This window comes from Pecten maximus, chromosome 12 (genome assembly GCF_902652985.1).
Source record: "Pecten maximus chromosome 12, xPecMax1.1, whole genome shotgun sequence".
Lineage (NCBI taxonomy): Eukaryota > Metazoa > Mollusca > Bivalvia > Pectinida > Pectinidae > Pecten > Pecten maximus.
The window spans coordinates 40,569,869-40,586,654 of NC_047026.1; the positions used below are offsets into that span (position 1 = coordinate 40,569,869).

The 16,786-nt window shown below is 39.8% G+C and overlaps 1 protein-coding gene across 1 annotated transcript in view; it reads left to right on the plus strand.

Annotated features, from left to right (window-relative positions):
* The window catches only part of LOC117339082 (glycine N-acyltransferase-like), a 32,228-nt gene extending 15,920 nt beyond the window's left edge, over positions 1-16,308 (plus strand). The window contains exons 3-5 of the mRNA XM_033900461.1: positions 1,102-1,216; positions 2,400-2,523; positions 9,041-16,308. Of these exons, the coding sequence (XP_033756352.1) occupies positions 1,102-1,216; positions 2,400-2,523; positions 9,041-9,581 (780 nt within the window). The 3' untranslated portion in view covers positions 9,582-16,308. The remainder of the gene's footprint in view (positions 1-1,101; positions 1,217-2,399; positions 2,524-9,040) is intronic.
* Positions 16,309-16,786: the final 478 nt, after the last annotated feature.

Genomic DNA, 16,786 nt, shown 5'->3' on the forward strand with positions numbered 1-16,786 from the left:
TGTTAGGTATGTCCTTGTGTTAGGTATGTCCCTGTGTTAGGTATGTCCTTGTGTTAGGTATGTCCCTGTGTTAGGGATGTCCTTGTGTTAGGTATGTCCCTGTGTTAGGTATGTCCTTGTGTTAGGTATGTCCTTGTGTTAGGTATGTCCCTGTGTTAGGTATGTCCCTGTGTTAGGTATGTCCTTGTGTTAGGTATGTCCCTGTGTTAGGTATGTCCCTGTGTTAGGTATGTCCCTGTGTTAGGTATGTCCCTGTGTTAGGCGTTCTCAGGTATAGGACCACATCCTAATGAACTGTGCTGCCCTCTCATCGTATTTCTACTCACCGTCTTATACATCTCCATCATACCACCCCGTAAACGACTGTAACTAAGGGTCGACAGTGTCAACATCTTCAATACATCTCCATCATACCACCCCGTAAACGTCTGTAACTAAGGGTCGACAGTGTTCATATCTTCAGTACATCTCAATCATACCACCCCGTAAACGTCTGTAACTAAGGGTCGACAGTGTCAACATCTTCAGTACATCTCCATCATACCACCCCGTAAACGTCTGTAACTAAGGGTCGACAGTGTCAACATCTTCAGTACATCTCCATCATAACACCCCGTAAACGTCTGTAACTAAGGGTCGACAGTGTCAACATCTTCAGTACATCATCATATCACTACTTTTCTGTATTTGTTTACAGTAAAACCTCGGTAAAACGACATTTGTAAACTAAACCTCAGTATATTAACATTCGTTTATGTACAGTAAAACTTAGGTTTATTGACTTATGTGAAACCTGTGTATGACGAATTTTGGTATAGCCTCTGATTCAAACAAATATATCTCGACATACTGGCAAACATTTCAAAACACTTTAACCATGAAATATGGCAGTAGCATACAACATATTTACTTTGTTCGCAGTTTAGAATGTTTATCGAAAAAGTGACAACTTGGTTAAAATTCGACCTCGGGTATCAGAAATTCTTTTGTTGGGGACTGATTGATGTTCCCTCAGAGACTGTTATGAGAAACAACATAACATAGATGGCGCTGTGTAAGTAAACTTTTGCCCTTTTTAAACATGTATATTTATCATTACAGGTGAAAAGATTCTTCGAAAACACCTATATTTGTTACACAAAAAACGTGTCAACTTTGAAATACTTCATTCAGCGTCCTGACGTCATTAACTGGGGCAAGCCAGCGATTTTTACAGGTGAGTTGGGTTTTAAATTACCCAATACTGTGCTTCACACCAGTAACAGATACACAACCACAGACGTAAGATAAGAACAGTTGAATACATTACCATATAATCTATTTGTTAGCTTACACCTACCTATATTGGCGAATAATCTCTATAGTCAATACACGTACTTAATCCAGCTAGTTTTTCTGTTTCTTTATTTGTGTGATAAGACATACATATATATGATGTACTAGTTTGTGTGTCGAGGTTTCAGACGGAGATGACGTGTCAGTTTGTGTGTCGAGGTTTCAGACGGAGATGACGTGTCAGTTTGTGTGTCGAGGTTTCAGACGGAGATGACGTGTCAGTTTGTGTGTCGAGGTTTCAGAAGGATATGACGTGTCAGTTTGTGTGTCGAGGTTTCAGACGGAGATGACGTGTGTCAGTTCGTGTGTCGAGGTTTCAGAAGGATATGACGTGTCAGTTTGTGTGTCGAGGTGTCGAGATTTGAATTAGGGTACATGTAGATACGCAAGTCAACACCAGTAAGCTGACAATGCTTCAGTTATACTAAAATAATTGTGTGACAGACGTAATAATGACATCAGGATAAAGACAAGATGGCTCACAATCACGCACAGCCACACAAATAGGTATTGGAGATATTATGTGGCCATGGGAAACACTTATCTGATGTAATCAAAGCACACTGTGGGAATTAGACTGGAAAAATATAGTAAAGAAATTATTTGAGAATTTGTGTACGGAGGCCGATACAGGCCGGTCACTTTTAAACACTTTTATAAGTGTACCGACCGGTATCGGTTTTCGTATTTTTGTGTGCGGATTTGTTAATAAAATTACAAACAGGAGGAAAATCTTTATTAAACATGTTCACTTCACATGACCCAGAAAATGATATACAAATAAACGGACGGTCTGAAAGAAAAGTAGGTCAGTATGACCTACATCTGACATAATAACGTAATATACTCAAGATACATGTACATGTATATCCAGATATGATGTTCGATAAAAGTTGGATAACGGCTTGACGAAAATCGTACATTATAAACGACTCGCTGTTATCAATATGCAATCTAACTTGGTCTTGTTAAATTACAGGTATATGTTATGCTGATTCTGTCCTTTCTTTATCAAACGACGGTTTTCATTGTTAGGGTTAGTGACTTTGTCAGTTCTGTTGAAGGTGTACCCAATGACCTGGTCTTACTCCTCACGGACATGACCCGGAAACAGAAAGGAACGCTCTCCTCCTGTGAACCAAGGTTTATGTATGCATGGACTAAACGGACCCTACCGGAACTACCGGAGTAAGTATGATTCTGCAGCAATGCGAGTATTTCACCTGATATATAAACACAATTGGGACAGATTACAGTTAACTTGCAGTGAAATCCAGCTTTTCCTTTCCACATTTCCACACGTGATAAGAAAGAACATACGTGTAATCCACCAGCCTCGTTCCCATTTAACAATTATCGAATGCACCAACGTGAACCATGTCCATTTAAATTAGTATCGAACGCGCCTTATGCTAATATAGCTTTAAAAGGTTGATCAGAACAAACAAGAAAAGTCGATTGCGCGTTGTACATGAACCAGGTGGTTGATCGAATAACATCACCAATTAAAGGAATTAAATATTTGTTTAATAACCAGCGTCTTGTGAGATTATTTTCCTCTGTCTCTCATGCTCCTAAAATCCGACTGTGACTGTTTCTTGTGGCTCCATAGCTTCATCGACACAGAAAACAAAGAATCTAAATAAATCTGTACATTTTGGCTATAGTTTCATGTTCAAACTTTACGTGTAAAGAGTCATATTTTTATACCTCGCCCAACGACAATTAACCCACAGGAAAACTACAATGTGACAAGTATCTTTATATGGTCAGTTTAATTATCTAACAGGTAGTTTATTTCGTCTATATATCTTAGGCAGGATACGAAGTGACTGGGTTTCAGTTGTTTCGAATTAAATCAATTTTGAAGTTATTTGGATGTAGGTTCGAATTTATCTGTTATATGAACATTCTTTAATCTATAATGTACATCTGCAACAATTTCTTTTAAAATGTTTTCAATTGTTAAGGCAAGTTGGGGAACTGTTTAAAAATAGCAAGCTTGTAACTGATATTGACGAGCTTGATGTTGATAAAGAAATTGTTTACAAGCGTTCAGAAGACGTCTAGAGCGTTTCTACATACTGCAATACCTGTTGCCTGTCGTGGTCATGCCCTTTTTTCTCATGTTACATACTTAGAGATAATTAATCCCCATGGCTGGGGCTACATGACACAAACATATAATACATTAATGGGGAACAATGATATTTCATACGGCGTGTGTAGCATACACAGATGACCTCTAGGTTCAGGGACATCTATATCCATCACGTTTGTGTCATGAGGGACGCCATGTTGAATTGGGTCAGTATTAAGCTGCAAGTGTTCGACACAAATTCTCGAAAATTATCAAAAATAAATGTTTCGAATGTGAATAAAAAATCTTATTAAAGAGTTGAAAAGTCAGAGTTGAAGCAATAAACACACACTATTTCCAGTCCCCGTGGGTTTCTTACTTTGGTTACGGTGGCTGGGGAGGGGTATCTTTGATGTACAAAATGACCTGATGAATTAAGCTGAAGTACTTGTATATCCAAACGTTAATGTTAAAGGCTACTGTTGGTCACGGGTTACAAGAAAGTAAAGATATTTCAATTTCAGTTCCACGGTAAAGTCTTCCTGGAGTAAGTAGTGAGAATCATAACTTAATAATAACTTTTATTGGAAACCATTGAATACATTAAGGATTGCGTTTTGTATTGTTTAACTTCCTACAGGTTAGTACGGTACGGTGTTAAGATATATTCTAAAGATAAGGAAGTTATAGGTGACCGACTAGTCACAGTTGCCGACACCAGACGCTGGGCACTTAAATGTCTGACCGAGTTTGGGTCTGACCCCAATACCGGGACAGAGGAGTATCGGGTTAGTGACCTAAAATAAACTAGTCCTATAATGTAACCGGAGTCCTCTACTGTAGTAGACCGAGTGGTCCACATCTCAGTCCTCTACTGTAGTAGACCGAGTCTACATCTCAGTCCTCTACTGTAGTAGACCGAGTAGTCCACATCTCAGTCCTCTACTGTAGTAGACCGAGTGGTCCACATCTCAGTCCTCTACTGTAGTAGACCGAGTGGTCCACATCTCAGTCCTCTACTGTAGTAGACCGAGTAGTCTACATCTCAGTCCTCTACTGTAGTAGTCCACATCTTAGTCCTCTACTGTAGTAGACCGAGTAGTCCACATCTCAGTCCTCTACTGTAGTAGACCGAGTGGTCCACATCTCAGTCCTCTACTGTAGTAGACCGAGTAGTCCACATCTCAGTCCTCTACTGTAGTAGTCCACATCTCAGTCCTCTACTGTAGTAGACCGAGTGGTCCACATCTCAGTCCTCTACTGTAGTAGTCCACATCTTAGTCCTCTACTGTAGTAGACCGAGTAGTCCACATCTCAGTCCTCTACTGTAGTAGTCCACATCTCAGTCCTCTACTGTAGTAGACCGTGTGGTCCACATCTCAGTCCTCTACTGTAGTAGTCCACATCTCAGTCCTCTACTGTAGTAGACCGTGTGGTCCACATCTCAGTGCTCTACTGTAGTAGACCGAGTGGTCCACATCTCAGTCCTCTACTGTAGTAGACCGAGAAGTCCACATCTCAGTCCTCTACTGTAGACCGAGTGGTCCACATCTCAGTCCTCTACTGTAGTAGACCGAGTGGTCCACATCTCAGTCCTCTACTGTAGTAGTCCACATCTCAGTCCTCTACTGTAGTAGACCGAGTGGTCCACATCTCAGTCCTCTACTGTAGTAGACCGAGTGGTCCACATCTCAGTCCTCTACTGTAGTAGACCGAGTGGTCCACATCTCAGTCCTCTACTGTAGTAGACCGAGTGGTCCACATCTCAGTCCTCTACTGTAGTAGACCGTGTGGTCCACATCTCAGTCCTCTACTGTAGTAGACCGAGTGGTCCACATCTCAGTCCTCTACTGTAGTAGACCGAGTGGTCCACATCTCAGTCCTCTACTGTAGTAGTCCGAGTGGTCCACATCTCAGTCCTCTACTGTAGTAGACCGAGTAGTCCACATCTCAGTCCTCTACTGTAGTAGACCGTGTGGTCCACATCTCAGTCCTCTACTGTAGTAGACCGAGTAGTCCACATCTCAGTCCTCTACTGTAGTAGACCGTGTGGTCCACATCTCAGTCCTCTACTGTAGTAGACCGAGTGGTCCACATCTCAGTCCTCTACTGTAGTAGACCGAGTGGTCCACATCTCAGTCCTCTACTGTAGTAGTCCGAGTAGTCCACATCTCAGTCCTCTACTGTAGTAGACCGAGTGGTCCACATCTCAGTCCTCTACTGTAGTAGACCGAGTAGTCCACATCTCAGTCCTCTACTGTAGTAGACCGTGTGGTCCACATCTCAGTCCTCTACTGTAGTAGACCGAGTGGTCCACATCTCAGTCCTCTACTGTAGTAGACCGAGTAGTCCACATCTCAGTCCTCTACTGTAGTAGACCGAGTAGTCCACATCTCAGTCCTCTACTGTAGTAGTCCACATCTCAGTCCTCTACTGTAGTAGTCCACATCTCAGTCCTCTACTGTAGTAGACCGTCCACATCTCAGTCCTCTACTGTAGTAGACCGAGTGGTCCACATCTCAGTCCTCTACTGTAGTAGACCGAGTAGTCCACATCTCAGTCCTCTACTGTAGTAGACCGAGTAGTCCACATCTCAGTCCTCTACTGTAGTAGACCGTGTGGTCCACATCTCAGTCCTCTACTGTAGTAGACCGTCCACATCTCAGTCCTCTACTGTAGTAGACCGAGTAGTCCACATCTCAGTCCTCTACTGTAGTAGACCGAGTAGTCCACATCTCAGTCCTCTACTGTAGTAGACCGAGTAGTCCACATCTCAGTCCTCTACTGTAGTAGACCGAGTGGTCCACATCTCAGTCCTCTACTGTAGTAGTCCACATCTCAGTCCTCTACTGTAGTAGACCGAGTGGTCCACATCTCAGTCCTCTACTGTAGACCGAGTGGTCCACATCTCAGTCCTCTACTGTAGTAGACCGAGAAGTCCACATCTCAGTCCTCTACTGTAGTAGACCGAGTGGTCCACATCTCAGTCCTCTACTGTAGTAGACCGAGTGGTCCACATCTCAGTCCTCTACTGTAGTAGACCGAGTGGTCCACATCTCAGTCCTCTACTGTAGTGTACCGAGTGGTCCACATCTCAGTCCTCTACTGTAGTAGACCGAGTAGGTCCACATCTCAGTCCTCTACTGTAGTAGACCGAGTGGTCCACATCTCAGTCCTCTACTGTAGTAGACCGAGTGGTCCACATCTCAGTCCTCTACTGTAGTAGACCGAGTGGTCCACATCTCAGTCCTCTACTGTAGTAGACCGAGTAGTCTACATCTCAGTCCTCTACTGTAGTAGTCCACATCTCAGTCCTCTACTGTAGTAGACCGAGTGGTCCACATCTCAGTCCTCTACTGTAGTAGACCGAGTGGTCCACATCTCAGTCCTCTACTGTAGTAGACCGAGTGGTCCACATCTCAGTCCTCTACTGTAGTAGACCGAGTGGTCCACATCTCCGTCCTCTACTGTAGTAGACCGAGTAGTCCACATCTCAGTCCTCTACTGTAGTAGTCCACATCTCAGTCCTCTACTGTAGTAGACCGAGTGGTCCACATCTCAGTCCTCTACTGTAGTAGTCCACATCTTAGTCCTCTACTGTAGTAGACCGAGTGGTCCACATCTCAGTCCTCTACTGTAGTAGACCGAGTGGTCCACATCTCAGTCCTCTACTGTAGTAGTCCACATCTCAGTCCTCTACTGTAGTAGTCCACATCTCAGTCCTCTACTGTAGTAGACCGAGTGGTCCACATCTCAGTCCTACTGTAGTAGACCGAGTGGTCCACATCTCAGGTCCCTCTACTGTAGTAGAACCTGAGTGGTCCACATCTCAGTCCTCTACTGTAGTAGGACCGAGTGGTCCACATCTCCGTCCTCTACTGTAGTAGGACCGAGTAGTCCACATCTCAGTCCTCTACTGTAGTAGTAGTCCACATCTCAGTCCTCTACTGTAGTCGACCGAGTGGTCCACATCTCAGTCCTCTACTGTAGTAGTCCACCATCATAGTCCTCTACTGTAGTAGACCGAGTGGTCCACATCTCAGTCCTCTACTGTAGTAGACCGAGTGGTCCACATCTCAGTCCTCTACTGTAGTAGACCGAGTGGTCCACATCTCAGTCCTCTACTGTAGTAGTCCACATCTCAGTCCTCTACTGTAGTAGACCGAGTGGTCCACATCTCAGTCCTCTACTGTAGTAGACCGAGTAGTCCACATCTCAGTCCTCTACTGTAGTAGACCGAGTGGTCCACATCTCAGTCCTCTACTGTAGTAGACCGAGTGGTCCACATCTCAGTCCTCTACTGTAGTAGACCGAGTGGTCCACATCTCAGTCCTCTACTGTAGTAGACCGAGTGGTCCACATCTCAGTCCTCTACTGTAGTAGACCGTCCACATCTCAGTCCTCTACTGTAGTAGACCGATTAGTCCTCGCTCCCCCACAGACAAATATCGTCCTTTCACAAATATTACTACAGACCAATCATGCTCAGTATTACAGTCGTTCACAATACCAGATAGAGGAAAGGATACGGAACTGCATCGTTTATATTGGATTACTAAACATTTTAGGAATCACAATAAAAGCGTTTTATTGCTGGTTCTAGTCGTTTTTTTTCTGACGCTTCTTAGTACAATAATTGGACTAATGTTTACTCGAGAATTAAGTTGATGTATTTTGAAAAACTCTTTTGATTAATCTTGAACATCCGCTCTTGAAACGTTTCTTTTGTCTAAACCTTTGATTTTCTATTTTTTCCATTTCATTGTATGAACTTAAGGAACGCATTAAGTGTTATAAGTACATAGTTGTAAATATATTTCTTTAAACATAAGACTAAGGCCCATAGAAAATGATTGAATTTCTGATCAACAATATCTTTGTTGGGTTTGTTGTCGAGATCTTCAAACTAATGGGACAATGGGAGAAACTGTCTCTCTCTCGGCCGACTTTTTCAGTAAAATGTTGATTATATTGAAGACGGTATAAGAACAAGTGACAGCACCTTCTCTTGCGAAATCCTTCAGTTTCATCCATAGGTGCATCGACGATGTGTTTGAATAACACGACATTCACCATCTCGATCTGATAAACTAGTACCATGTAGAATTTCAAATCAACCGCTAACCTTGATATCGATATTAACCAGTAGAGGCAGCTGACAACTAAGCTGTGTGATTACCTGATGATTTCTATTTAACTATTATTGATTTTCCATTTCTAGATAGTAACATTTGTGCTTCCTCTACATGATTTAACTTTTTGACATGTCCAAGGTATGTAAGGCGGGTGGTGTTGAAGCAAAAGACGCTTGCCCTTGCCGGAACACCTGGTCTTATTCTCCTTGTCCCTTTTTAATGGTCTCCATGCACAACTTCATTGTTCATATTTTGTCCATGTTTTACGAATTGTGAGTTAGAATTACGGTTTTGTTATCATGTCGGTCATGGCTATTGTTTCTATCCTACCTGTCAATGTTTTCATCTGTATCCACAGGAAAATGGCACACAGTCCAAACCCTATCGTCCGGATGTGTCTAGAACTTGACGTAGCAGTGCGATGACCCTGTGTTTGTATAATCTTACCTAAACTTATTTCAATAATTCCCACATGGTTTTGTTTCTTCAGAGTACCCAGTGGCCTGCGCTTGTCGACCCTTGGGTCGGAACACGTGCCTATTATGGCCCAGGACTGGGAGTGGTCAAGAACGGATATAGAGGGCTATTTCCATAGCGTGGTGGAGCGGTTCGACAGCTCGTGTCTCCTGGACGAACAAGGTATACTCCGGGCCTATATGTGTATGCAGTATAACGGATCCATGGCTATGCTGTATATTCGTCCGGAGTATCGTAAAAACGGGTACTTCAACATCATTCTCAGCGATCTCACGCGTAAAATACTCCTAAAGAAGGACATTGCCTATGGGTTTATTCCAACTCACGACACATGCCTCATCAACCAGTCCCGAGAGTTAGGATTTGAGTGGGTCCCCCGTGGAGATATGACGTGGGTTAAATACACACCTTACTCAAAACCGGAGAAGCACATAACAGGAGATTTAAAACTGCAGGCGGAACACAGAAAGGAAGAGGGTGACGAAGGAAATGAGGAAGAAAAACAACAGACAAAACCTCTACTTATAAACGCCATTCCCCTAACAATAGGATGATTAGCCAAATCCATTGTACTACAGTCCGTGAATGATGAGAGAGAGAGAGGGAGAGGTTGATGTTCATTGTGTTGGGACGATACTTTCTATAGAATAGAATATTTTAGAATTGATCAACACATATAAGTAGCAAGAGAGGAGAATAATGTGGAAGAGATGAAAAAACAGAAAGGCAGAGAGAGAGAAAATAAAGATAGAGAGTAAAGGGAAATATAGATTGGGGAAAAGATAGAGAGTAGAGGGAAAGATAGAGATAAGAGGGAAAGATAGAGATAAGAGGGAAAGATGGAGATAAGAGGGAAAGATAGAGAAAAGACGGAGAGATGGAGATAAGAGGGAAAGATGGAGATAAGAGGGAAAGATAGAGATAAGAGGGAAAGATGGAGATAAGAGGGAAAGATAGAGAAAAGACGGAGAGATGGAGATAAGAGGGAAATATAGAGATAAGAGGGAAAGATAGATAAGAGGGAAATATAGAGATAAGAGGGGAAATATAGATAAGAGGGAAATATAGAGATAAGAGGGAAAGATAAAGATAAGAGGGAAAGATATAGATAAGAGGGAAAGATAGAGATAAGAGGGAAAGATGGAGAGAAGAGGGAAAGATAGAGATAAGAGGGAAAGATAGAGATAAGAGGGCAAAATGGAGAGAAGAGGGAAAGATAGAGAAAAGACGGAGAGATGGAGATAAGAGGGCAAAATATAGATAAGAGGGAAAGATGGAGAGAAGAGAGAAAATATAGATAAGATGGAAAGATAGATAATGTAATGAATCAGCAATAAGATAGAGCAAATGACGCGTGGTTCTATTGATGTTTTAAATTGTAAAACCAAATACTTCATGTCCACTACTGTCATGTGATGTTACGTCACTTCCTGCATGACAATTGAGGTTAGAGGTCAAATGCAGGAATTCTAATTAAGTAACATTAAGCCAAATACAAAATGTATTGTGTTTTTTATTTCTATTTTGTGATATCTAGTGCGTGTTAATACAGTTGATCCGACCAGTTTTATAACATATATTTTAAAACACATTTTAAAAAGATGTGAGTGCAACAACAGACAAAATTCCTGTAAAAACAGTTTGAAACATTTTATCAACTAAAGTAAGTTTAAGCTTTTATTTCTACATCTCTTTTAAATTGACCTTGATTGAATTTAAAAGTTGAAATTATTCTTATAATTGTGTAAAAATGTGTATCCGCCCAGACTGTGTTACATAAGTTTGTATCATAGAGGTTTCAACTTATCCTTTTGTCAAATTTGAATATTTTTATATTCAGGGACGTTCTTTTTGTCTTGTTATGTGTGCTTATTGTATATTATATATATTTATCGGTTTGTTTAAACAAAACTGGAACCGACATTTCCATTAAATGGCAGATGTTAGATTCTCAGGTCGCACTAAACATACTTATTATACCACCAGTCATTATTGGCTAATGCTGTACCCCCCGGCGTCCGCGTCGGCGTCCCACCCCACTTGAAGTTTTTGAGTTAAGTTTTTGGAAAGCTTATAAGTCCAAAAGTATATACCTAACATCCTTCTGTTTTGGTTTATACATCCATTAGAGGTCCAGGGGTGATGTTATGGCAAAATCATGCAGAAAAAAGACATTTTCTCGCATTTGACCATTTTGTGGACTTACATGTAACCTTTTTGGCACCAAAACCCACTTAAAAGATTTTGACGTAAGTCTTTGTAAAGCTTGTAAGTATACATCCATTAGAGGTCTAGGAGTGATGTTATGTGACGTACAATTTCAAAATGACATGCTTATAAATACATAAAAAATGAGTGCATAGTTTGATTGCTGCTGCCGGCGAGCTTCGCAATCATCGATTGCACTTGTATAATATGATAGAGAGCCATGAGTAGTGACAGTAATGTATATGACCATTGTCCTCCAGTTTATCACATGCTTTATTTTTTATATCGTGGTTACTTTCATGTATATATACACTTAAATTAAGTCTTTCAAACAGAAAATGAAAACGTTATGACATTTTGTTTCGCCGTAAAATTAAACGTTATGACATTTTGTTCCTCTGTAAAACGTTATGACATTTTGTTCCTCCGTAAAACGTTATGACATTTTGTTCCTCTGTAAAACGTTATGACGTTTTGTTCCTCTGTAAAACGTTATGACATTTTGTTCCTGTGTAAAACGTTATGACATTTTGTTCCTCCGTAAAACGTTATGACATTTTGTTCCTCTGTAAAACGTTATGACATTTTGTTCCTCTGTAAAACGTTATGACATTTTGTTCCTCTGTTAAACGTTATGACATTTTGTTCCTCCGTAAAACGTTATGACATTTTGTTCATCTGTAAAACGTTATGACATTTTGTTCCTCCGTAAAACGTTATGACATTTTGTTTCTCCGTAAAATTAAACGTTATGACATTTTGTTCCTCTGTAAAACGTTATGACATTTGTTCCTCCGTAAAACGTTGACATTTTGTTCCTCTGTAAAACGTTATGACATTTTGTTCCTCTGTAAAACGTTATGACATTTTGTTCCTCTGTAAAACGTTATGACATTGTGTTCCTCTGTAAAACGTTACGACATTTTGTTCCTCTGTAAAACGTTATGACATTTTGTTCCTCTGTAAAACGTTATGACATTTTATTCCTCCGTAAAACGATATGACATTTTGTTCCTCTGTAAAACGTTATGACATTTGTTCCACCGTAAAACGTTATGACATTTTGTTCCCCTGTAAAACGTTATGACATTTTGTTCCTCTGTAAAATTAAACGTTACGACATTTTGTTCCTCTGTAAAACGTTATGACATTTTGTTCCTCTGTAAAACGTTATGACATTTTGTTCCTCTGTTAAACGTTATGACATTTTGTTCCTCCGTAAAACGCTATGACATTTTGTTCCTCTGTAAAACGTTATGACATTTTGTTCCTCTGTAAAACGTTATGACATTTTGTTACTCCGTAAAACGTTATGACATTTTGTTCCTCCGTTAAACGTTATGACATTTTGTTCCTCTGTAAAATTAAACGTTATGACATTTTGTTCCTCTGTTAAACGTTATGACATTTTGTACCTCATTTAAACGTTCATATGACACGAGATATGCAATTTTGTTTTTCAGTCAATGAATAATAACTCGCGATTATTTCCAGACACTTTTGTTTTTAATTTCGCTGATCACATGTATGCGGATATTTTTTATATAATCTACTCGAGAATTATCGATTTGAAGTACAGAACTAGTACTATGTATATAATGGAATGTTATACAATTATTTGTTTTTATTCCAAAGAGTAATTCTTGTGAAGAAAAAGATTTTTACTTCTAACCTTATCGCCATGTTATCTTTCCCAGAGTGCATTACGGTCCTTTGCCTCACGGACAGATTGATGTATGAACCTGGTGTCTCTTCCAAAGTGACATTCACGAGAAAATATAATTATACATGTGTCGACATATAAAAGTGATGTTGTGTGGAAGTAAGAACAGTGATCATATCATTGTATGTAAGTAGAGCACCTGTTTGTTTAATAATGTGTACTAAGTCTTTGTGCGGTTTATGGTGCATATAATGCAGTTATGGGAGAATGAACGACATTTGTGTGATGTATGAGTATAGTTAATGTTTAATGGTCTATGACAGAGAAAATTATATATTTGATTGCTGACGTATCACTGCTAGCCAACAGCTCTTCGTATACTGAAGTTCAAATTCTGAAAAAAATGTCTACAGTAAAGACATCATCAACTATACCTTCACTTCAAAATAATAGTGTTGTCCACAGGGACTTGTCACGAATGCCCTATCGTCCACATATATGTATTGATACGGACCGTTGGGTTAGGAATTGACAAGCCCCTGTGTTGGCGTCAGATTAATGACATCTTTTTGCTGACTCAGTCACCATACGGATCTAACTCACTGTCTGTGTATGACAGTTAATCTGGAGAAGTTTGGGAGAGGTAGTGTCTGTATAAATACAATCAATTAGCGGTTTGATTTACAGATTTGCATACGTCAGATATTCAAAAACTTATAACAATGTCCGTTTGTAAGTGTACTGTTAAAATTAAGCTGATCAATAGCTATCGACGGTAAAGCTGACCAATAGCTATCGACGTTAAAGCTGTCCAATAGCTATCGACGTTAAAGCTGTCCAATAGCTATCGACGGTAAAGCCGACCAATAGCTATCGACGGTAAAGCTGTCCAATAGCTATCGACGGTAAAGCTGTCCAATAGCTATCGACGGTAAAGCCGATCAATAGCTATCGACGTTAAAGCTGTCCAATAGCTATCGACGGTAAAGCCGACCAATAGCTATCGACGGTAAAGCTGACCAATAGCTATCGACGGTAAAGCCGACCAATAGATATCGACGGTAAAGTTGTCCAATAGCTATCGACGTTAAAGCTGACCAATAGCTGTCGACGGTAAAGCCGACCAATAGCTATCGACGGTAACGCTGACCATTAATCCCCACAACAATGACGTTAGGTTTTATGTACATAGAAATCAATTATTTAATCAGAAAAAAATGTTTGGTATTGTAGATTGAAAGTATATATTATTTTATGTAAGCTTAACTCGCCTCATGGTCTTATTTTAAATAGGATTTTCTGGATAATTTTTGTTGTGGTTTACATCTCATTTTACAGGGTTGAATATTACCAAACGGTTTGTTTGTCATAGATATGATTATAAGCCATTTAAATTCGTAAAGTTGATTGAACTGTGCTGGCTTGTTTATATGAGCATTTTCTGAATTGTTTCATCAAAACTCAATAGTGATGTTACGCACAAGTGTATTGAAATGTAGTAAAAGTTTTGAAAACATAGACAATTTAAAGTAAGAATACGGAGTACCTCAGATTTTACTATTGGAAGAGCAAGAGGACCCTTTGATTACAATGTAGAAATTTGTTGAATACACGAAGTTGACTATTAACGTTCATGTTTTTATCTCTTATTCATGTACAGGTTTTAATCAAACACATTACTTCGCAAAACACACTAAAATAGCTTGTTCGGGGAATGTTCTCGTGTTGCAGTATGTGTATGATACCACTGTTCCGAATATTCAAACATTTTTATCAGTTTGATAACGGCGTTGAAGCCTCGGAAAGCTGACGTTTTCAGAGAAACACTTTCACATGTGACGCTGTTTATTGTGTTCGATAGGATTAGTTATTTAAATGCATATTAATAATAAACGTTGAAAATTACATGAACCATTTTGAGGTAGAATTGTATCGTATCTACACACAGTAACCCCATGATACTGGTAGATTTACAATTCATACAGAATTAATGTTTATTTCATAAAAGCAAGAATTATAATACCAATGTTAAATTACAATAAAAATCAACGGAACCCAATCGGCCTTTTGCAAACTGTCGTATGTACATGTAATACAAAGTTAACTCCCCTGATTTTACACGCGAATATTACATAAAAAGAGCAGCAACTCGTACGTATCTTGTTTGTGTTATCAAAAACATCCACAGACAAGTTTGACAATTACCTTTCTCTCTATATAACATAAAAACAATAAACAAAAAAACGGAACTTATATACAGTGAGAATAATGCATTCGCAGTTGTATATTTTTGCGTCACAGCAGGTATATCTTAAGTTATCGCGCTGTTTACTATAAAAACAAAGAAAGGTACTCATGGTAAAACTTAGCAGCTTTACAATATTCATGTTCAGGTATTTTATTGATTTCTTCGTCGGGTGTCATCACTAAACACACCTTGTGAGGGATGTCATCATTAAACACACCTGACGTCAGATGTCATCACTAAACACACCTGACGTCGGATGTCATCACTAAACAAACCTGACGTCAGATGTCATCACTAAACACATCTGACGTCAGATGTCATCACTAAACACACCTGACGTCAGATGTCATCACTAAACACATCTGACGTCAGATGTCATCACTAAACACACCTGACGTCAGATGTCATCACTAAACACATCTGACGTCAGATGTCATCACTAAACACACCTGACGTCAGATGTCATCACTAAACACATCTGAGGTCAGATGTCATCACTAAACACACCTGACGTCAGATGTCATCACTAAACACACCTGACATCAGATGTCATCACTAAACACACCTGACGTCAGATGTCATCACTAAACACACCTTGTGTCAGATGTCATCACTAAACACGCCTGACGTCAGATATCATCACTAAACACACCTGACATCGGATGTCATCACTAAACACACCTGACATCAGATGTCATCACTTAACACACCTGACATCAGATGTCATCACTAAACACACCTGACAACAAGCACCACTGATCACTTAACGTTTCATTGGTCTTTTAGCCATTTTTTTCTCATGAATAACTTGCAAATTGAGAAAATTATATTTAAAAAGACCGTTTAAGGGTCAGTGATCTATTTACATGTACCATGTTTGATCTCCTGGGGAATACATTCCTGACTCTCACACAAATTGATAACAAGTTGGAGGGAAGATAAGAAACCCGGTGTCATTTCGAAGAAAAGAGCTTGTACAATTTAAGTTCTTTGGGACAAAAGGTTCCGAAGGGATACTGTATCATCATGTTTTTGGCGCGATTATGTAACACATGCTTGTATATTGTAAGTCAGTTTATTATTTTAATCATGAATACATAACATCTAGTACATGTCAATAATGTTGTCGTCAAACATTGTTACATAAAATGTTCACAATGATGTCTGTGTATTCTGTTTTGTTTTCTAACATAAACCTAAATTACTTATGTTCATAATCAATACAATCATCTAAGCACGGTCTTTACCATCCTGGCCGCGCACAACATACCGACTCGTCAGTCACTCCGATCATGTGATTGGCAAACTTAATATACTGTTACTATTATTTGATTTATTTTGGTTCAAAGAACACCAACGAATACCAACGAACACCAACGGATACCAACGAATACCAACGAACACCAACGGATACCAACGAATACCAACGAACACCAACGAATACCAACGAACACCAACGAACACCAACGAATACCAACGAACACCAACGGATACCAACGAATACCAACGGATACCAACGAATACCAACGAACACCATCGAATACCAACGAATACCAACGAATACAAAGGAATACCAAGGAATATCAACGAATACCAACGAACACTAACGAATACCAACGAACACTAACGAACACCAACGA